This window comes from Physeter macrocephalus, unplaced genomic scaffold (genome assembly GCF_002837175.3).
Source record: "Physeter macrocephalus isolate SW-GA unplaced genomic scaffold, ASM283717v5 random_62, whole genome shotgun sequence".
Lineage (NCBI taxonomy): Eukaryota > Metazoa > Chordata > Mammalia > Artiodactyla > Physeteridae > Physeter > Physeter macrocephalus.
The window spans coordinates 100595-122395 of record NW_021145348.1 but is presented as its reverse complement, the minus strand read 5'-3'; the positions used below and the strand labels follow the sequence as shown (position 1 = coordinate 122395).

The window sequence follows — 21801 nt, the reverse complement described above, 5'->3', positions numbered from 1 at the left end:
GAGGTGTGGTTGGCTGGGATTTAGAAATGTGTGTTACTGGTTGAGCTGAGGTTGATTTAAAGTTATCGCTGTCTGAAGGGACATCTTTTGTGAGGAGTTCTGACTTGCTTAGGCTCAACTTTTTTAAACACCATTCTTAAGAATCAATATCTTATGCTTGTTTCTGTTAGAATGAAGTGTGTTATCCATATTTCTCTTTTAGATTAAAGATGTTGGCTGTGGACTTGGGAAAAAGTCACATGAAAACCATCATCCGAAGATATTGAGCGTAAGGACCTTCGTGATGAAATTCCTAAAAATGGTAAGATTTTTAGCTCTTTCACAGCATTGCATAGGTTATGATCCCTTTAAGTATTGGTCTGTTAGATTCCGAGATGTGTGGGTCTTCCAGGATTATTAGTGGCCGGATAAGAGAAGTGGTATGGAACTCTTTGCTAGACCCCTTGCCAAGCAGCCTCACAGTGTTTGTTACAACCCTACATGAGGTAGATATTTTCCCTGAGTTGCTACTGAGTAAGTAAACCGAGACAGTGAGTTCACGCACCCATAGTTACATGGCTAGGTTTTTTGTTGTTGTTGTTTTGTTTTTTTAAGAACCATAAAAATATAGCTAGTTGATTTGGGGAGCTGCGGGGGCGTATTATTACTATTAAGCTTTTTTAATTTTTTTAAATTTAGAAAATGTCACTGATTTAATGTTGTCAGTTGTAAAGAGGTGTGTGTCAACCAGATTGTAACAAAATTACCACAGCTTATTCCAAAAGAAACTATTAAGCTTTATTGAGGTATAGTTGGACAACTAGTTACTGAGGTAGGCCAGTGATTCTCAACTAGGGGTCGGGGTGCGCTGGGACGCAGTGGGTGCCCCGAAGTACCCTGCAGTGCACAAGATAGCCCCCACGACAAAGAGCTACCCACCCAAAGCGTCGGTGGGTTGAAATCCCGTGTTAGACTAGCTTGAGAGATCTAGACTCCAGTCTTCAGCCTGTTACCAGGTGACTGCACCAGAGCCTTATTTCTTCAGTTTGTAAAAACAGGAATGGTGCTTCTCAAACCTGGCTGTGCACCTACAGAGGTTCGAAGTAGTATACATGTTTCTGGACCCCACCTCCGGCCATGATGAGATGGCTCTGGTTTAAGAGCGGGTACAGAGGAACAGTTAGATGATCTGATCTACTTTTAGCTCAGGGATTTTTATGACAGCAAGATTATAGTACTGGCTGTTTTTAAGTAGCTCTCAGGGCAGATCTATAATCCCTGTCTCGAAGCGCTGAAGGCCACATGGTTGCTCTGCAGCATTGTTTTGCACACAGAGGTGAGTGAAGGAGAAATGACCTTGTTTGATGTCGATTCCTCTTGGCGTCAGGTACCCTTTGTGCAGCTGGCCTTCAGTGGTCTGGCTGAAAGGAGTAATCCGCACTGTCTCAGGCATTTTACTGACACCAGAAAGACGCTGGAATATATATACCATACTTGGCTGCTAGACACTTTGTGCTAAGGGAGACCCTGGCCTTAAAAGGACAGGAACTGTCAGCGTGTCGGGTCTGGGATGCTGGGTACAGCTAGGCACAGTGCTGCGGGCTGGCTGAGGGGTGGGAGCTGAGTCCATGATGATGTGAAGTTATCCCTGTCTGAAGGCAGAGAAAGGCCTTTCTGTGTGGAATTTGTATATCTGAGACTCAGTTTCCCAAGTTTGCTTTGTTTTTTTAATGCCTGATGTAAAAGTGAGCTACCTGAGAGAGATTGTGTATATCTTCTTGAATAGGTTTTCCTTTGCAATTTCTCCTCACCAGGTACAGTCTCAGCCTCAGTTTGAGGCCGAAAAGGATGCTCCAGAACAAGACACTAACTAGCAGCAGTGCCGTTTCAGCTGCCCTGGACCCGAGGCGGAATTTCTCTCGTGTGTGTAATAGAGAAGATCTTTGGAACAGGCTTGGGTGGAGTGTTCTTTTTGCTTCCCCTGTCCCGGCCTTGGAGTTGTGCTGAGTGGCAGGGAGACTTTGACATAGGTTTGTTTTCTTCGCTAGGTGTCTGCAGTGAGTGAGACAGATTTGAACTGCTTTGCCTGAAGCAAGTGAAATGATGATTCTTCTCCTGTTGTTTGTAAGCTTTCTCTTTCCATCTTACATGTCCCAAAGAAGCCCCACAAGCCTATGATGGTTAGTTATCCCTGTCTGAAAATCTCAACTGAGGGAAAACAATCTGTTCTGAGGCTTAAGGGGTTGGCCCTGTGCTCTTAAAAGAAGTTCAGGCTCTGTAAGGGATCGAAGTGCATACCCTGCCAAGACCCCAGTCCTAATGCATCATCCCTCTGCAGTTTGAAAACCAGTGGTGTGGCTGCCCTGTCACACTTTAGGCCCCTTGATTAATGGCTCTGAGGGCACAGGCTGTAAGAGGTGGCAGAAATGGGCAAGTGGCCCAGATTTGGTTTATACTCTTACTGTGGAATGAAAGAGTGCTTGTTACATATTTCAAGAAAATGAATGCGCTGTTTGAAACAGACGGGAATGGCAGATGTATGCCAGCTGTGGCAGTGAGAACACTTCAGGACTATCTGACCTCTTGCCCTTGCACCGTATCCTGACATTCAGGAAAGACGGGGTACAGTGGCACTAGCAGAGCGATTTGGTTTCCAGGTGCTTTGTTAACACCAGGGAGCTCTCCTGGCGTTAGCTCAGCTCTGTCTGAATGGCATGGCTGGCATGTGAGCAAGAGAGTAGCAAAGTGGAGCTGGGCTTTGTTCCCATTTAAATGCCAGGGTTGAACTGGACACAGATTGCCTTTCTTTTCTGTTGAAGTTGGGAGGTGTGTGCAGCTCTTTATACGTAAGGTCACATTTGTTCAGTCACCAAGGAAGCTATATTTGGAGCGAGATTTAAAGAGCGTGAAAGCCAGTCCAAGCAGCTTATAGCTGGAAGTAAAACAAAGTGAAAGGACGTGTTAGCAAGTGGGAAAGTCTGCCTGCTGGGTTATAGTCTGCTTCTGAGTGGACTTGGCTGCTCTGTGGGACCCAAGTGACCAAGTGAACCTGTAGGTTTGTTTCTGTTTTTGTTTTTTTTAAGCTGCGCCGCACAGCTTGTGGGATCTTAGTTCCTCAACCAGGGATTGAACCCTGGCCCTTGGCAGTGAGAGTGATGAGTCCTAACCACTGGACTGCCAGGGAATTCCGGGACCTGTAGGTTTGTCTCCAGAGGGGGGTTGAATATAAATGTCGCCAGCACTTCATGGCTGCTCTTTACTAGTACTGGACACTTGCCAGATTCTGCTCCCTCAGATCACAGTCTCCCGAAAAGGAGAGTCATCTGGGACTCACCAGGCCCGCACAGCTTGTGGGATCTTAGTTCCTCAACCAGGGATTGAACCCTGGCCCTTGGCAGTGAGAGTGATGAGTCCTAACCACTGGACTGCCAGGGAATTCCGGGACCTGTAGGTTTGTCTCCAGAGGGGGGTTGAATATAAATGTCGCCAGTACTTCATGGCTGCTCTTTACTAGTACTGGACACTTGCCAGATTCTGCTCCCTCAGATCACAGTCTGCCCGAAAAGGAGAGTCATCTGGGACTCACCAGGCTGCACTGAATCTGGTAGTGCCTTCCACACACATGCACGCACGCACGCGCGCGTAATGATTGATTGCTTAGAATGAGTTCCTCTAGGATTACTAGTTTTTCTCTAAATTAGTTTTTTCTTTAAATTTAACCTTGGTTTTGAGTCTCTTAGTTGGCTGCTGCATCAGATGATTCTTTGGTTTTATAGCTTGTCTCCCAGTGATGCCAGATGGGATCAGCACAGCCCCAGGTGCTAGTTGCCAATGCCTATAAAATACCACCCTCCCCCCACCAAAGGAGAATCATTTAAGAGTTCTTTGGACTTCATCTTCAAAAGTAGCCAAAGAATTCAAGTGACAGGGTATCCCAGAAAATCTTTTGCAGTTAGTGAAATTAGGGTATAACTGAGAACATTCAGAATACTACACACACAGTTCAGGTGATCTTGGTATAGTGGTGGGACAGCAGTGATTATAAAATGAAAGTAATTAACATGTGCATGCTCTGTTGGGGGAGACTAAAGGGAAGGAGGTGTTCAGCCTAGAAAAACATTTCTCAGTGGATTTCCTATGAAGCCACTGTGTCTTGGGTTTAACTTTGAAACAAATTAAAAAATTTTAAAACTGACTTACTAGCATTTGTGGATTTCAGATTGAGACCCATGTAAAAGCAATGTTTTATTTTTTATTTATTTCTTTTTAAAAATTTTTTTTATTTTTTATTTTTTTCGGTACGCAGGCCTCTCCCATTGCGGAGCACAGGCTCCGGACGCGCAGGCTCAGCAGCCATGGCTCACGAGCCTAGCCGCTCCGCGGCATGTGGGATCTTCCCGGACCGGCGCACGAACCCGTGTGCCCTGCATAGGAGGGCGGACTCTCAACCACTGCGCCACCAGGGACGCCCTAAAAGCAATGTTTTATTCTGTGACTCAGCATATTCTTTTATAAGTGAAAGTTTCAGAGAAGAACAGTTGTGGGTAACAGGATGCAATCAGATGTTTTGGTGTTTTTAAGTTTCCCACTAAATTGATCTTATGCCCCTCTAACCGGTTGACAGGTTTTGGTAACAACAGATGTGATGGGAATAGGGAAAAATAAAGTATGGATAAAAATGGGTCCAGGTGTCGGGAAGCTGTGGTTTCTCAAGTAGCTGCGTTAGTCATTAAAGCCTAAGTGTCCATTCACTTAATCACATGTCTCAGTTTCTAAAGTAGCATTTTGATCCTTCTTGTTAGGTGTGCTGATAGGATCGTCCCTTCAAAACCACAGACCCAAGGGCCAGGTTTTGGGCAGGGAGGCTCTTGCCTACCGGACCTGTGGAGACATCCCCCCGCCCCCTCCACTGCCTTGTGGGGTAGGGTGTAGCAACATCAGACTAGACATCAGGACAGTAAATCCCAGGGTTTGCTTAAGGGGTAGTATGGTGATAACTCAGTTGGTGTACACTTCTAATAGAAGCCCATGTAATCTAAAATAAAACTGCCTGTATCAAGTCAAATTATTGAAGCCATGATGTTTAGTGTCCGATAACGAGGGTTCGTTACCCAGTAATGTCCTTTTGGTGACAAGGTGGTAATACATCTCCAATGGGACTTTAATCAGAGGCTAGCAGCCTTCTGCGTGGTTGACTCCCATCAAATGCCAGAACCTTCCCGTGGTTCTTGAATTCTGAAATGTTTGTGCTAAACACCCTGCATGATATACTACTTACCCCAATACACACAGACACAATGGTTATCTATCCACCATTTATGCAATTATCTCGTTTCACATCACATTCTGCCTTTTGTGCTCCCACCTTATCAGGGAGCAGAAGTGAGTCGGTCCTGTTCTCAGAAAGGCTGTTCCAACATGTCCTTGAGTTGAACTGCTTTGGAGTTTGTGTAAAGCTGGACATGCTAGTGGGAGGGTTTGGGCTGAGAAGCGTGCGTTTGCTTCTATTGCTGCTTGATCTTTGTTAACTGAGAAACCCTGAGCCGCTCCACTGACCTCCTAGTCACTCCGTGCCACTACTGTCTTGGGAATGCTCAGTTGTGAAGGATGCCTGCCTCACGCTGGTGAGGGTCAGTCTCACCTTGAGAGTGTTATCTTAGTTTTAAAGACAAATCCAGCAGAGAGCAGTCCGGTTTTTCTTGGCCGGGGTTGGGATGTCTGCCTCAGACCAGAGGAGAGTCGTCCTGGATGAGCTGAGGACAGGGTGGGGTGTCCCACGAAGAATAGGCTTCATTGACAGTCACACATCCACTCGGTGTCCTCTGTAGGGAAGAAGGGGGTGGAGGGTCAAGGACAGTTGGAGCCCCTCTCAGGCTGAAAAGACCAGAAGGCAGCTTTGGCCACTTGAGGGGCAAGGGCCTCAGCTCTGCAAAAACACAAAGGTCTTGGGTGCTTCAGGGTCAGCGCTGGTACAGCCAAAGGATGCCAGCCTTGTGCAGGTCCTTCCACAGGGTGGCTTCCAGGGACAGATCATGGTTCACGTAGAATATCAGTGGCTTCTTTATTCGTTCGAAATAGTGGTCAGAAAATTTCTGGTAGTTGCTTGTGATGAATCCGTAGGCACTAACCTGGACAAGGACAGTCGCTGAGTTAGCATTTATTGCACTTCCACTATGTGTAAAGTGATGTGAATTTAGAAAGCCATGTCCCCCCCCTTCCTTAGCTGCCTTGTGTTGTGTGAAGGTGAGGGTAAACAGTTCTCCCCCACACTTTAATACCCCGAACTGTGCTCTTTCTGCACATTTTCTCACTCAGCCTTACAACAATCTTAGGTAGATACTGTCCCCATTTTACAAATGGGGAAACAGGCTCAGAAAGGTAACCAAACGTGTGTTCCCCGTCACAAGCTAGTAAGTAACTGGGCTGGATTTTGAACTCAGGTCTGTGACACCAAAGCTGTGATCATCACTGTGCTCAAGATAGAGGCAAAAAGCCCCTTGCCTCCTATTCTAATGGTGACAGCAGACAAGAGACTCCTGTTTAAAATAGGGACAAGGTGGGGCTTCCCTGGTGGCGCAGTGGTTGAGAGTCCGCCTGCCGATGCAGGGGACATGGGTTCGTGCCCCGATCCGGGAAGATCCCACGTGCCGCGGAGCGGGTGGGCCCGTGAGCCACGGCCGCTGAGCCTGCGCGTCCGGAGCCTGTGCTCCGCGACGGGAGAGGCCACGACAGTGAGAGGCCCGCGTACCGCAAAAAAAAAAAAAAACAACACAGGGTAAAGGTGACCAGAGTCCAGTGGTGCTTGGCCTCAGTTCTTGTGCTGGCTTCAGTGTGGGTCACTACCTTTTCTTGAAAACTGCTTCTCAACCTCTGTCTCTGCGCACGTCACGTGGGCACCACCCCATCGAGAATGTCTCATACAGTGATTTCAGAGATTCCTCGTGTGGAAGGCTGCCCACCTCAGTTCTGGAATATCCTCACAAAAAGATGTCTGCCCACTTTTGTTGAGAAGATTTTTCTTTCACAAGAGCAGTTGGCAGAGGGGGTGAAAGAAGCCAGCCCAGGGGAAGGTGGCTGTGGTTGGGAAGGCAAGGCTGGCACAGGGGACTGTCCTATAAGGGACCCTGAAGACCACTTCTTCCATCCCGTTCCCGAGACCAAGATCACTCCTGCGGCTGGGGCACCCTCCCCCACAGGACAGAGGCCCGGAGCCCCAGATCTGGGCTAGCAGGCCTCAAGTAGGGGGTACATGGATCGAAGTAGGTTCCATTCACACCTACTCTGTTGCTGTGGGCTCCTGAGAGAGAAGGCCTCTTACCTGGTCACAGGTATGCAGTGCTGTCAGCAACATGAGGGCTCCAGTACTAGGCATGTATAGGTCTCTGAATTTTGTGTTAATCCACTTGGATTTCAGAAACCTGGAATCAAAAAGAGCCATCAAAACTCAGGACTATTGGTCTTGCACAGTAGCTTGATGGTTGTGCCATTACACCAATTTGGTTGGAAAACTGCAGAAATTTCCGGCCCTTCTACCCCAACCCATCCCCTATTTGGGAAAAGACCAAATGAACTATACACAAAAATCTTTGGTTGAAATAACGCCCTAGGTAACGGGGTGAGAAAGAGGAACAGGTCCTCCCAAAGGACTGCAGGTGAGAGCCTTCCCCTTCCCCCCACTCTCTAGAAGCCTGAATCCGGTCTAACTCACCTTTCCTCTCTGCAGCACCCTCCTGCACCACAGTGTCTAGGGCATAGGTGGCCTAGTTATTTAGCCGGAGACCTAAGCTTCTACCTTGAGACTTTGGCCAAGCAGGAGCCACGTATGAAGACAGAGCACCCAGGTCCTGTGACTGGAGGCACTGGCGAGGTGATGCATGTGTGTGCGCACGTACACACGTTCAGAGACACCCAGAACAGTCCAAAATTGAGGCCACAGTATGGTGACCACAGGGCTTGACCTCAGCCCTGGATTCTCACCCAGGCCTTGCCAGGCCATCGCCTAGCCTCTCAGCCTGATCTTCCTCTGTTGAGTGGTCTTCAGTTTGCCTCCCAGACCCACCTGCCCCCCCGGCCTGCTCTGTGTCTTAGGACGCTAGCCTCTGGGCTGTAGTAGGGTTTCTCAGCTGCGGCACTCCTGTTACTTAGGGCCAGATAGTTCTTTGTTGCAGGGCTGTCCTGTGCATTGTAGGGTGAGCAGCAGCCGCCCTGGCTCCTGCCCGCTAGTGGCACTCACGCTCTCCTAGTGACAACCAAAAGTGTCTCCAGACCAGGACAGTTGACCTGCCTCCTGCTGAGAACCACTGGTAGGAGGGGGGGTGGGGTTTGAGATCTGCAGGCAGGTGTTCCCCAGGCTCCTCCCCATGGTCTCCTGTGTTTGAGCTGTGTTCAGGCCTGAACGTGACGACAACTCGGCTTCTACCAGTCCCAATACAGCCCCACGTCTGTGGTCCCCCCATGCCTGACCTAAGCCTTTCTGAACATTCCTAGTAAGGAAACCTGATGAGTTCCCTCTCCATTTCCCATCTCCCTTGACTGATAGAACACCACCTCCATCAAGGTATAATATTCAAAGTAGTAAGTGAAGCAGTGTTAAGTGCTTGGGGCGTCCTCGTACATGGCCCCCCTGTGGGTTTCATCCTTGCGGGGAGAAAGCCGGTGCTGCTGGCGGGTGTGGAGCCGGGGGTGAGGCGGGGGGAAGCGGTTCTTCCCAGCACCACCCCTACCCCCACCTACCTCTCTGTCAGGTAGCTGATGAAGTCTGGATGGAGTAGCTTGAATTTGCTGGCGGAGGCTTCTGGTCCAAAATAGGTCTGAGGCCTAGGACCCACGATAGAAGTGGACAGAGCGGCCGGTGCCGTCGTACGGCCCGTTGGGGAGTGAGGAGAGGGGAAAGGCGCCGGGACCGTGGCGGTGTGTGGACCGGTAGGAGCGGGGCTGGGCGTAGTAGCGGGAGAAGGGGGTGTAGAAGGTGGCAGGCAGCACCGTGGGGACCACGTGCGGCTTCCCGCCCACCAGGACTTCCGAGGGCGGGGTGTACGTGAGAGAGGAGGGGGGTGTGAACAGAGCGGGAGGAGTCGGGTAGGAGCAGCTGACCGGGTAGGAGCAGCTGACCGGGTGGTGGGGAGGGGGTGGGAGGAGAGGGAAGTAGAGAGACTCAGGGGGGGCGCGCTCTCGGTTCTGGGAAGGGCAGGGGAAGGAGCAGGGGAAGCACTGGTTTTGGGGAAGTGGTGAGGTAGGAGGCTGGAAGAAGGGGGGCTCCTTCAGGAAGTGGGGCACATAGGGGGCGATGTAGGGCGGGATGCTCCGAATGGGCCCGATGTAGGAGGCCGAGGGTGCAGGGCTGTGGGACGGGGACTGGGCGCCCGGCACGGCGGGGGTTTGGGAAGAGTTTCGAGAGAGAGATTTTAAGCCAGATTGGGAGGGAGATTTGGAGGTGGGTGGAGTGACGTTTGGGGCGGACCCTCGAGGCTGGACATGAGGGCTAGGGGTCAGGGAGGAAGCCCGGGAAGAGGGCTGTGAGGCATTTGGGGTGGCAGGGTGAGAGGGGGGACGGGAGGAAGAACCCCGGGTGGGGGACGGGGGAGGGGCAGAGCCACCTGCGCTGGCGTAGGGCTGCTGGTAGGTGTGGTCAGATCGGGACTGGGAGGGGGACTGGGTAGGGGACGGATTAGGGGTATGGGAGGGGGAGCTCATTGATGTTGGGGAGGCTTATGTCTGTCCGGTGTCTTTGAGCCAGCCCCCCCCAAGAGCCAGTCCCGCCCCGCGTCACAAAGCCCACCCTCATGACCAGCTGCAGCATTGTGAGCTCTTGCAGGGGATTGTTGGGTAATCCCGAGGGGGGTGGGGCACGGGGCAGGGCTGGTGGAGCCGGCCTGGCCTCTGAGGGCTTAACCCCCAAGGAGGCCTCAGAAGCTGCTCTTTCATGGTGGGTGAGATGTCCTGGGGCCACCGAGATGGGAGGCTGGTCATTGTCACGGCGGGGGCGTGGCGCAGATTTCTAAGGACCTGACTCAGGGACAAGAAATTGTCTCAGCACCACAGGGAGGAGGTTTAGATGAGGCCAGGACATGGTTCAAGAGAGCTGGACACAGGCCTGCTGCCCAGGAAGGTGGGGGAGAAAAGACAGAGGGCCCTTTGTTCCCACTTCGCCGGACACTGGACCCACGTCACCTGCTCTCCCATTTCATGGGCAGTCTTGGGAGGGTGCCGGCCAAGAGGAATGGAATGGATACTGGCCCCCCACTCTTGGTTTCCAGACACAATGTGCTCAAACAGGACAGCAGAGCCAGCTGTGGACAGGTCCTGCGGCTGCCACTGGCTGGGTGGCTGGGTTGTTTGTGGGGACAGCAGCCTGAAGCTGAGGGGCCAGGCCTGCCTGCCCAGAAAGGAGCCCCTTGAACCTACAGCCCACCTTGTCAGGAGGGTCCCTGGGGACCAGCAGCGTTACCTAGGCTTTCCTGGGGGTAGGAAAAAAGAGCTCAGTCTTCTAATGCTCTGTTGAATTCTTGGGGATTTTCTTGTCTCCTTCACCCACCTTTCCCATCCGACAGTGGACCCTGGGAGCATTACCATGCCCTGCCCCCTGCTTGGTTGCTCACCTGTCCCCTTTGTCGGGGCCCTCAGGAACAGGCACCCCTAGAATGGCCGATCGCAGCATCATGTAGTCGCGGATGTCTGAGGGGATGAAGATATAGCGCAGGTCCTGTCGGAGTGGCAGTGGGAACGAGACTGCGTCAAAATCCTGCTGAGAGTGGACTGCTCTCCACCCAGTCTATCTGCCCTGACGGGAGCATTTCCCTTTCATGCCTGGAATTCCCACTTTCAGGTACCCTGGTGGTTTCAGTACTCAAATCCTTTGATCCTCTTCCCTTCAACAAGCGATGCTTAATTGCCATCCCCTTGAGCGTGGGCTGGACTTGGTGACTAATGAACAAAATTTTTCTAATGCGTAGAAAAAAGTGGAAGTAAGGAAGGGTATGTGACCTTGGAAAGTGGGTCATAAAAGGCACTGGAGCTTCCTTGCTCTCTGGGATCGCTCACTCTGGGGGGAGCAAGGGCTGTGAGGGAGCCATCTCAGCTCCGGCCAGAGGCAGGCCTGAGGACCGCAGCCCCTGCCAATCCTGACTGCGACCGCTGGGAGACCCTGAGGAGACCCCGCCGAGCTGCTCCTGAATTCCTGACCCATGAAAACTGTGAGATAATCAGTGTTTGTTGTTTGAAACTACTAGGTTTGGGGGTAGTTTGTCATGCAGTTATAGATAATGCCTACAGGTTCTGTGGCTACACCAGAAATGGAGCTGTCCCATTTTGTTCTGTCACGAGCTGAAAGAGGCCTTGGTGCACAGACACTGTGGCTAGGACACCCCTGAATTGCCTGGTCAGAGGAGGAAGCGTCTAGAGACTCAAACCAGTCCTATTAAGCATCCCAGAACCCTTATCCTGAGAGCTCCCCACTGCAAGCGATAACCAGCCTGCTCTAGAAGGGAAGCACTGTGTTACAGCAACTAGCTGTGGTTGAAAGAACCTGGAAGCGGCAGACAGACTCAGATTCCAGTTCTCCTGCTCCGAAGCTGGGGCTCTGGGCATGTTTTCCTCAATTGCTCAGCTGAACTTCAGCTTCCTGCACGGTCTGCTGTGAGCCCTCAGGAGGGCACACATCATTCTTCTAGTGGGCAGCGTGAGAAATGGAAACAACCCTAGCACTGCGGTCAGAGGGGCCTGGATTTGGATGATTCTGGCTGGCTGGTGGCCTTGGACACACTGCCCTCTGGAAAGGGGCTGCTGTGATGCCTGTATGCGGTGCTGGGAAGTGGGGGAGGCACTCAGTAAATACCCTCCCACTGTGTGTAGCCTGAGCTCTGGGTGGGGGTGGGGGTCTGGATTTGAATCCAGCCCCACCGCATCTTTACTGACTGAAGGGGCCCTGAGCCTTAGTCTCCTCACCAGTAAGAGACGGCTGGCTTGGCCTCTGTAAGTGCCTGGCACTCCATAAGCTTTCAGTCAATGTTACCCATTTGTGTTCCACCCCAGAGTTGTCTTGAGCCAACTGAAACCACAGGGCGCCCCTACCCAGATCCGCCCCTTCAGTGGCTCCATTGCGTGGGCCCAAGACCCTGGCACAGCCTCTCTATGCGCTGGGCTGGGGCTTGGGAACCCTGTGGCCCACCCCTCAGACGCGGGTTGGGAAACAATGGCACCGACTGTCAGTGACAACGGTGTGCCCATCAGGGGCCTCACCTGTCCCTGCGGCACAGAGGTGAAGCCCAGGTTTGAGTAGGAGATGAGGGAGTTCTTCATCGTGTTTACAGTGAAACCGTAGAAGGAGGTCTTGGTGCCCACGTCATTCTCAAAGCCTTTGATCACAGCACCATTGAGTCTGGTCCAGACAGAGGCCCATCAGCCTGCTTGTGGCTACACGATGCTGCGTGTTTACTTCCATCCCCAGAGGGCCTCACCTGTCCCTGTTCCTCCCCAGGGTTCTGCCAGCCCCTCTGCCCACAGCAGCCCCAGTGCCCGGTCACTAGCCCCATCCCCACAGCTCGGGACCTGAAGGGATGCCTTGTGAAGTGGCCAGAGGTGACCCTGGCAGCTCCTTCCTCCTGGGTCCCCTTAGCCGACCACACCCTCACTCATCTTCAGGGCCTGTTTCCATAATGCCTTTGTCCATGCCTGTCTGCCCGTTACAACTGCTGAGCTGCCTGAGGCCACTGCTGCCTTGGCCCGTGCCCTCACCTGTGATGCTCTCCCGGGGGCTGGCTGGGGACCAGCTCTCCACCCAGCTCCTCTCCTGCTTCCTCCCTGGCCCCTGCCCCACATACCTGAACACGTAGTCATGGGCATCGATGTTCTGACCCTGGCGGGAACCATTCAGAATGCCTCCGTTGCCCACCACGGCACACCGGATGCAGCCTGGAAGCAGCTCCCTGGAGACGGCAAACAGCCTGGTGCTCTCAGAGCCATTCAGGAGGCTCAGGGTGGAGGCGATGGCTGTGGGTGTGGGACAGGGTGGGGCACCACGAGGGGTCACATGGGTCATTGGGGCCTTCCCAAGACTTCCTGGCTCCCCACCTGCCCGAGGCCTGACACCAGCCCCTCTCCAGAGGCACAGAAGGTGGAGGACAATGAAATGCCAGTGGGAAGAGGGTGGTGGGGCAGGGGGCTTGGCTGTGCCCTCAGTCATCTCAAGAACGCAGATACTAGTCCTCCCAGGACCGTGTGTATTCCCAAAGAAAATAATCGGAGGCATGGTGGGGTGGGGGGCAGATTTAACATGGAGGGGGGCTCTGGGCGGTTTCCCACAGCAGCAACCATCCGCAGGCTGTTTGAGGCCCCACAGCCGCTGTCCTCGGCCCCCTTTGGGCACTGGCATCTTTCACCCCAGGGAAGCCCCAGGGTAGTGAGAGCCGCTTGCAGGGGCAGCCAGGCCCCTCTTCTGGACCCTGTGGTGCTTGTGGAGATGGGGTGGGGGCAGTCAGGAGTCGCACAGCACGGGTGTCGAGCCCTGAGGCCCGCCTGGGAGGAAGAGGCAGGGGGTCCACATCTTGGTGCTGTGAGGGAGGAGAGGCCCATTCTGCACCAAGGCCAAAAGCAGGAGCAATGGACTAGTTGAGGCCAGAGGGCTGCAGGTTACCTTGGCCGGAGAGCCCCTGCCAGCCATAGGGGGCTTTGTGCCGGCTCAGGCTGTCCCAGAGCTCCTGGGTGAAGAGGTTCCCTGACAGCAGCACTGGAATGGAGAGATCAAACAGATCCCGGAAGTGAGGGTGCCGTCGAATGGCGAGATAAAGTGGGTGTCGACAGGGCAGGTTCTGTGGGTGAGAAGAGAAGAGGGCTGTTTCTGGGGGTTGGGGTGGGTAGGAGCCACCAGAGGGCTGAGAGGGAAGCGCCACCCTTCTCCCTCTAGCCTTGGGCAACCCCCAGGTCTGCAGGCCCAGGTGGCCTGTAGGGCAGCAGCCCAGTGGGGGTGAGAGAGCTTTCTGGATTTACCCTGCCCAGCCCTTCTCCTGGATGCCACATCTCTGGGGCCTGACGGCTCTGGCCTCCTACAACTTCACCTCACACTTGGGGGGGAACTTTGAGGCATTTTCCCACAAAGGGGTAAGACCTGCCTGCCCTGTGGTGGAGGAGGAGGTCCAGCCTGGGCTTAGGAATCCGTCAGCCTGGATCCAAATCCTAGCTCTAGCAGTCCTTGCCGTGGGATTCACGTGGAACAGGCTGCTGGGAAGATTTATGACGTGTTTCTGCCAGTCGGTGCCTATACTGAATTGAAGAGTGTCCCCTCCCCCAATTCATGTCTGCCCAGAACCTCAGAATGTGACCTTATTTGGAAATAGGGTCTTTGCAGATGTAATTAGTAAGATGAGGTCATACTATATTAAGGTGGGCCCTAAATTCAGTAACTGGTATCCTCATAAGAAGGCATGTGCTGTTGGGGGCAGAGATTGAGTGATGCAGCTACAAGCCAAGAAACACCTGGAGCCTCCAGATGCTGGAAGAGGCCAGGAGGGATTCTTCCCTAGAGCCTTCAGAGGGAGGCTGGCCCTGCTGACACCTTGATTTCAGACATCTGCCCTCTAGAACTGTGAGAGAATCCATTTCTCTTGTTTTAAGCCACCCAGTTTGTGGTAATTTGTTCCAGCTGCCATAGAAAGCCCTCCAAGGCCTCTGCACACAGCAACCTTGAAGGCGGGCAGTGCACCAAAAAGGCCTCAGCTCAGTCTGCCTGCAGCCCCCGTGTCAGAATCCTGAACAGCCTCGGCTTGGGTGGAGCTGTTCTTCCCACTGAAGGGGGCTCTTTGTTAAGCCGTTGGTTTGATCAAAGGACAATGCAGGGAAGAGCCGTACAGTCATTTCTGCTATCATGTGACACATGAGTGCCTAAAATCCATTATGCAGGATTGTGCAACCAAAACCACAGGGCTTTTGGGAAAAGGGATTAGCAGCGCAACACTCAAAAACTTGATCAGTGATGCATAAAATAAGGAGGAACGTAGGTAAGATAGAAGCAGTTTTACATACATTCGCTGGTTAAGAAATATATATAAGTACTACTAAAAATATGGCACTTGACCTTGGAAAAGACTTGACATTTGCTTGGGGATGTGGGTGTCGGAAGGGTGGCAGCTTGGGAGTTTTCGTGAAGTGGTGGAAAGCCTGTTATATGCGATGAAGCGGATGGCTATCTGAAGTGTGCGTGTGTGTGCCTTTTGTGTATTCCTACACGGCTCTCCCTTTGGTTGAGTGTGGTTTTCCGCATTTACCAGTGTTCTTGCTGACAAAATCACTGATAAACACACACGGAATTTGGATTATGCTCATATTGTTTACTAAATATAGCAATCTTTATGAAGAACAAATTCATGTTTTCAAAGCAAGCATTAAGCCGAACTGACAGCACCAATTTCACTACTATTCAGTTTATCATAGGGATGTTTTCCAGGGCCTTCTTTACGAGGCTCCAAGAGAAAAATCTTCAGGTCTCTGTATCTGGAAAGGCTGCACTTTCCTTGGGCGGCTGGCTTGCTTTTTACCTCATGGACAGGGTGGCAAACTTTCCTTCTTTGCTGTGGCCGTAGGAAGCTAAGAGCCGGATATATAGCCCATCTCTTACACCCTGTGGCATATTTTTCATGCACTTATCTGACGTTGTCTAATTTTCCTCCCTTTATTTTTCCTTTACCTGCTTCTTCATTTTATTCTTTTTTTTTTTTTTTTTTTTTTTTTTGCCACGTCTTATGTGTCCGAAAGCCACCTCAAATCCTTTTTTTTAAACGAGGTGGGGAAATATGTCAATTAGCACCAAGCAGCTCAAGGTGAAAAGGACTTTAGGAAAAGTAAAGGTGACTTGACCAAGCGCTTATAAGAGACCCTTGAGGCCTCTCTTCAGCCTGCTGGCCAAGTGTCCACCCGGCCTCTGTTATCAGGAAGGGGTCCCCATCACCTGCCCAGGGCTGCCTACTCTGTCTCTGACCGCTCAGCAGTCACTACGCCTTGCATGGGGTAAAGTCTTGCTCCCTGAGGCTTCAGTTAACAATTTCCAGTCTCTGGGGCATTAAAAACAACCCTTAAACCCGAATCAAGCCAGAATTACACAGTCATCACCCCCTCCCAACCGCAGCACGCAGAGGGGGTGAGGCCGTGTTGCTCAGTGGTTCAGAGCCAGGCTCTGGGGTCGAATGAGAAGCTCGAGCCCCTGTGCCACCTCTTCTCCATGAGTGACCCTGGCCTTTCTGCGCCTCATTTTACTCATCTGTAAAACTGCCTCACAGGCTTGCAATGAGGCTTAAGTGAGAGAACTCACGTAAAATGCTTGAGACGGCCTTTCAGGCCACAGTCAGCGTGATCTGTTATAGAGCAGGGCCCGGAAGTTCTCAAACGTCTTCCCAGGGCTTGGCGTTTACTTCATGGTGAGCAGTTTAAATGTGACTTTTACAGTAAAAAGACATTTTGAGGAGTAGAATGTAAAAGTCACAGGACTTTTAAAGACAAATAAAGACTTCCCAGAACTTTTCAGCTGGCTACACCCCGAGGAGTAAATATGGAGTCACCCTTCTCTGCTGTTGGGGTGCAGGGAACCCCAGTGGTCAGGTGTGAGGAGCCCTGACTGGCTGGCCGCTCAGTTCTGTGCTTCCTTTGGGGGAATGGCCGGGGAGGGGGGTGGGGGGGGTGGTTCCAGAGTGCTCCCGCCCAGCAGGCTCACGAGAATGTTCTCATTCGTGCTTTTCTTTCCCCTTTCCACACCCCCCCCGCCAATGCTAACTTGAGAATGTGAGAAACCGCCACAGGGTAGCTGGCCCCAGTACCTTTCTCGTCCTAGAATTCGATGCCTTGGGTCCAAAGAAAGCTCGAGACGATGTGATGTTCCTGGGGGAGAAGGCAGAAGTAAAGCAGGGGTCTCACCTGCCCCTGGAACCTGCTGTCTGGCTCTGTTAGCTCTGGGGGCTGACAGTCCATCAGGGTCTGATTGTTTTTTCTGTGCTCTGATTCTTGCCCATCCGTCTCTCTTTGGGCACACAAAATACTGTCTTATTATTATGTTCTACCCAGAAACCAAGAAATAAAGAAGCCCCTTGGCAAGCGGCTGAAATGTGGAGTGTATAGGAACAGTGAGGTGGTGGTTAAGAGATGAAAATATAAATATAAATAGGAAAGATTGCCAGCCCCCTGGGATTGTGACCATCTGAGGGGTCTCCCTGCCAAAAGGCCCCAGAAACAGGTGTTAGATGCCAGGTGCCTTGGGCCCCCTTCACCTGGTGAAGGGCATGGGTCTGAAGCCTGACTCCGTGGATTTGTATCCCAGGATCTCTGGAAGCTACTGAACTCAGAACCTCAGTCTCTGTGTCTGTTCAGCTGGGGTAATCATACAGGTGTGAAGATAATCACATTGAGACAGGCTGGGACCTGGGGGCCTTTGCTGCAGTGCTTGCACGTGGACAAACGACCCCTCGAGCCACAGAATGCAAAGCAACTATAAGGGACTAAAAATAGCTGGGTGCGTGTGCAACTGGGGCAAATTATGAACAACAAGATACAAAAAGACCAGAAACTCAGCAAAAGCAGGATACTGCACATGTACCCTGCACAGGGACCACCAAGGGGGTGGGCAGACCACCTAAGCGTCCCCTCTGGCCCAACCCCTGGACCCATTCCTACTGTCACCCAGTATAAGGAACCAGCTCCCCCCGCCCCGCCAGGGAGCAGGCAAGGGAACCTGTTGTTTTCACTTCCCCCTATTGCAGCAGGGGCCCCAATAAAGGCTTGCCTGAATTGTTGGGAGGTGCAAACACAGAATCTATGTTATCTTACATAAAAAGCCTGCCTTCAGGTTTGTGAAAGACCATGGAGGAGCAGGCCAGGAAAAGCAGGGTGATCCCTTCCCCCACCTGTCCCTTTTGCCCCAGAGGGCCACCCACATAATCCTGTAGTTCCTCTTTGAGGAACTGGGACTGTGGTGCTCAGCCTAGGTGGCCTTCGAGAATCCTAGGGAGCTTTTGAAAAGCACCGGTGCCCCACCCCTGAATTCTGATCTGACTGCTCTGGGCCTCTGGTGATACGACTCCCACTCCCCCACTCACCCCTCCCTACCCGGTGATTCTAACAGGCAGCCAGGCTTGGAACCTGATGGAGGAACTGCTGAATTGGTGGAATAGAGACAGAAGGGACAGAGTTGTGGGGCGGGGATGGGGGGGAGTTCAGTTTTGCTGCTCTGAATTGCCCCAGCCTCAGAGAGGCCTGCTCCTCTCTCCAGAGCACCCCTTATGCTCACAGACTTCCCCCAGCCCCTCCCACTCTGGAATCCATGGGCATTTACGCACCCGCCTGGGAGCTGGGAAGGAGTGTCGAAGGGGCCAGCCCAGTTCACCCGCACCCCTATGGAAAGTTTAAACAGCCCGAGGAGGAAGGAGGTCGATGTTGTGCAGTTTTTCATAAAACTAAATTTACTCAACTTAGATCATATTCTTAGGAATTCTTCGCCCTAAAATAGCCTTTTCTTTTACAAAATAATGTTGACAGTAGATGGTAACTGGCAGGTAACTGGCGTCCTGGAGCTATCCTCACCCCCTCCTCCAGAAAAAAACAAGTCTAGAAATCCCAAGCCCAGGAACTCTACTGATTCAGATTCTTCTGTGAGTAAATTCCTGAACCGATTCCACTCTCTAACCTGCAAGGAGAGCCCCGTCTCGTCTCGGGTGTGGTAGGCCAGGTCCCAGGGCCTTGCTTCCCTGGACTCTCCACTGTAGCCAGCCAGGTAGGTCCGTTTTTGGTCCCCAGTTGGGGAGGTCGCACAGCCTGCTGTCCCCGCCCAGATTTCCATCCCACCTGCCACCCTGCTTATCCACCTCCTACCGAGACTGAGTCTGGACCTGGCCCCTGGGGTTTAGTTACAGCACAGACATCACCAAAATAACAAGGATATGGACAGGTTCTTGGGTTGTACTAGATTTTTAAAAGATGAAAGATCTTTTAAAAAAGCTTTGTTGAGGTGTAATGGATGTTCAGCAAACCTCATATTTAGAGTGGTATTAGTTACTTTCAACAGATGTTCAAGTGTGTTTCAAAACATCCTTACATAAAACTGACAAGGATCCCCCCCCCCTTTTTTTTTTTAAATATTGCATACATTTTGTGGTTTTTTTTTTGGTTGCAATTTTAATTAATTAATTAATTAATTAATTCATGGCTGTGTTGGGTCTTCGTTTCTGTGCGAGGGCTTTCTCTAGTTGTGGCAAGCGGGAGCCACCCTTCATCGCGGTGCACGGGCCTCTCACTATCGCGGCCTCTTGTTGTGGAGCACAGGCTCCAGACTCGCAGGCTCAGTAATTGTGGCTCACGGGCCCAGTTGCTCCGCGGCACGTGGGATCTTCCCAGACCAGGGCTCGAACCCGTGTCCCCTGCATTGGCAGGCAGATTCTCAACCACTGCGCCACCAGGGAAGCCGCAATCCCCTTTCTTAATACCCTCAATATTCTCAGTCCTTCTCCTTATGCAATTTCTGACTCCAGGGAGATGAAGTAACTTCAGGTATTGCCTGCTTAGAGCACCTTTTGTTCTAAAGGGACTGGACTCATAATCAGTGGCAAGGGTGTTTCATATTGTTTTGCAGCTTTGGGTGCCCTCTGACCTTGTTTCCTGAGAGCAGACACTAATTTTGATTTCATTCCCTTATGCCTGGAGCAAGGTTTAGTAAGGACTGTGCCGCTGGGAAAGCGCTGGGAAGGGAAAGCCAGGCCCCGGAGGCCTCAGAAATCCAGACTCTGGGCACAGCTCGGCCCACCTTCCAGAAGTAAAGCTAAATCCTTTTGAGGCTTCAGTAACTGGAACCATCACCTACCAAAGGCAGGCTCTCAGATTTCTCCTCCTGGGGCACAAAGGAAAGAAAGGTGCCCAGGGTCGGCGAAAGGGAGTGGAGCGCAGGAGGAGGCTCAGGGAGGGGAGCTTGGATGGAGCCCAGGATGGGCCCCTGTTCGGCGATCGCGCCCGACTGCGCCCAGACGGTGCTTATCAAAATAAGAAACGGAGCAGAGAGCCGGGAGTTAAGGGAGCCAGGCGCAGGGAGGGCGGGGACCACAGCTAGAGGGAGAGGCGACCCGCCGCAGCCCGGCTGAGGAGCCCGGCCAAGTTGGAACCGGGAGACTTGGATCCCTGCCCCAAGGAGAGCCTGAAAAAAAACGTGACGTTAGCGAGGGACAATGGGTGGCAAAAATGGGACTGTTTTTAAAAGATCCAGGTGTCCTAGCCAAATCTGGACAATAGAAAGGGTTTCTACTCAGGGCCGGAGGGAAGTAAGCATAAGGCTGCCGGGAGCGGATCGCCGGTGCGCAAGGGGCGAAGCTCCTCTCGGACCCCGGCAGAGGCTGTGGGGCCCCGGCAGCACGAGTTTAACGCCGAGGTGGAGGCTCTGGGGACAAAGGGCCGCAGCCCGAGTGCCCGCGGCAAGCCACCCCAGAGGGCGGCCCAGCCCTGCGCGTCCCCTGCGCCCTCCGGACAGGTCCCGCGCGTCAGCCCCTACCTGGCTCCGGTCAGGGGCCCTGGGTACGACTCCACCGCCGAGGAGTACAGGGCGACGAGGATCCCCGAGCAGACAACCGCGAACAGGAGCAGCAGCCAGAAGAGCGGGCCGCGCGGGAGCCCCATGCAGCCCCGGCCCGCGGGCGTCCCGTCGGCCGCAGTCCCGGGCGGAGGGGAGAGGCCCGGGTGGGCCGGGCCGGACTCCCGGAGTCGGCCGCCCGGCCCCCGTGGCCCTCCCCGCCCCGCCTCTCCCCCTTCTGCCCGCGCCGAGCCTCCGGACGCTGCCGCACCCTCGGGGCCTGCGCGACGGGTCCTGGAGGGGAGAATGTAGCGCCGGCGCCGGGAACTGCCCTCGCCCCGCCGGCGCCCAGCCCGGGGACACCGCGAGCCGCGGTTGGGCAGGGCGCTTCACGGTACCTTCAAGGGCGGGCGCGCGCGCGGGGAGACGCCGCCACCTGCCGCGTGGGCTGCGCACTGCGCCCTCGGGGGCCCCGGCTCGCGGCTTCCCGATGCCCGAGGCCCATGGGAGGGGCGGCGAGGTTGGAGGAGCAAACCCTGACAGCCCAGACCCTGGGTGGAGCTGGAGGGGTGAGGTAGGGGCCTGCCGGGATGGGATGGGTGGGGGAGCTGAGGCTGCATCCCCCTCATTTGGTGACTGGCGGGGGCCCTCAATCGCACTGTGTTCCTGTTACAAACCGAGGCCAACCTGGAGATCTCAGCAGTCCAGAGACACCTGAAGGGTGTAGCTGGGGATCCGGTGTCAGCAGGAAGGGCTGGGGAAGCTCGGGCACTCGTGCTCTGGAAGCAGAGCCCTTCCAGGGAGTGAACAGTAGGTGACACAGTGTATTCTCCAGTGGGCCACGTCCTGGCCTCAGAAACCTGTGAAATACCCCAGACTCCCCCCTCTCCCCCCCCAACTATCAGAACCTGCAATGACAGGGACCTTGTCCCTTTCCACGGGCTTTCTGCTCTCCCCTGTTCTTCATGTATGGGAGCAGGTCTGGGTGCAGCAACAGGTATCTGTCCGATTGCAGAGCTTCCCAGAAAGCTTCCTGGAGCCTCTGCTCGTGGGCAGGAATGGGTCCTTCAGGCTCAGTTCTCACAATTTAAAAAAATGCACTTTGCCACCCTGCTGATGGACACTACTTAGAATTGATGGTTTCAAGTCTTTTCCTTTAATCTTTATGGTTTTCGATCGCCAAAATCCCTGTCCATGTTACTTATCCCTTGATCAGCACCTTCTCCCGTTTCTTCAGTGGTTGATAAAACATCAGACATCTCTCTAAGCCCCCCAGTTGCAAACCTATCCCTCTCTCT

General features: G+C 53.1%; 2 protein-coding genes and 3 non-coding genes across 24 annotated transcripts in view; 4 read left to right on the top strand and 1 right to left on the bottom strand.

Annotated features, from left to right (window-relative positions):
- The window catches only part of METTL23 (methyltransferase 23, arginine), a 115470-nt gene that overhangs the window by 1255 nt on the left and 92414 nt on the right, over positions 1–21801 (top strand). For 15 of the 18 annotated variants that reach the window (XR_008616520.1, XR_008616517.1, XR_003678161.1 and 12 more), the window contains exons 3-5: positions 203–301; positions 1794–1902; positions 2028–2103. The gene's annotated coding sequence lies outside the window, so the exon portion shown is untranslated. Of the gene's footprint in view, positions 1–202; positions 302–1793; positions 1903–2027; positions 2104–4285; positions 4398–4781; positions 4861–21801 lie in introns of those variants that run through there. The other 3 variants (XR_003678169.2, XR_003678167.2, XR_008616523.1) reach the window with 3 other exon arrangements.
- LOC112066629 (small nucleolar RNA R38) lies at positions 41–118 on the top strand. Its single transcript, XR_002892773.1, has one exon. It is a non-coding gene; the product is annotated as a small nucleolar RNA R38 (small nucleolar RNA).
- LOC112066627 (small nucleolar RNA R38) lies at positions 1600–1683 on the top strand. The gene has a single exon (XR_002892771.1). It is a non-coding gene; the product is annotated as a small nucleolar RNA R38 (small nucleolar RNA).
- On the top strand, positions 2146–2218 carry LOC112066628 (small nucleolar RNA R38). The gene has a single exon (XR_002892772.1). It is a non-coding gene; the product is annotated as a small nucleolar RNA R38 (small nucleolar RNA).
- On the bottom strand, positions 4286–20846 carry ST6GALNAC2 (ST6 N-acetylgalactosaminide alpha-2,6-sialyltransferase 2). 3 transcript variants are annotated; one of them, XM_007099830.4, is made up of 9 exons: positions 20486–20846; positions 16779–16839; positions 13610–13784; positions 12798–12966; positions 12217–12355; positions 10578–10681; positions 8713–8796; positions 7298–7397; positions 4286–6107 (listed from the first exon to the last, which is right to left on the bottom strand). In XM_007099830.4, exons 1-9 carry the CDS (start codon positions 20608–20610, stop codon positions 5940–5942), a joined length of 1125 nt encoding a protein of 374 aa, XP_007099892.2. In that variant the 5' UTR covers positions 20611–20846; the 3' UTR covers positions 4286–5939. The 3 variants fall into 3 exon arrangements, with proteins under 3 accessions (XP_007099892.2, XP_028339532.1, XP_023986043.1); XM_028483731.2 differs by having other exon boundaries at positions 8713–8913; positions 20486–20833; XM_024130275.3 differs by lacking the exon at positions 8713–8796 and having other exon boundaries at positions 20486–20822.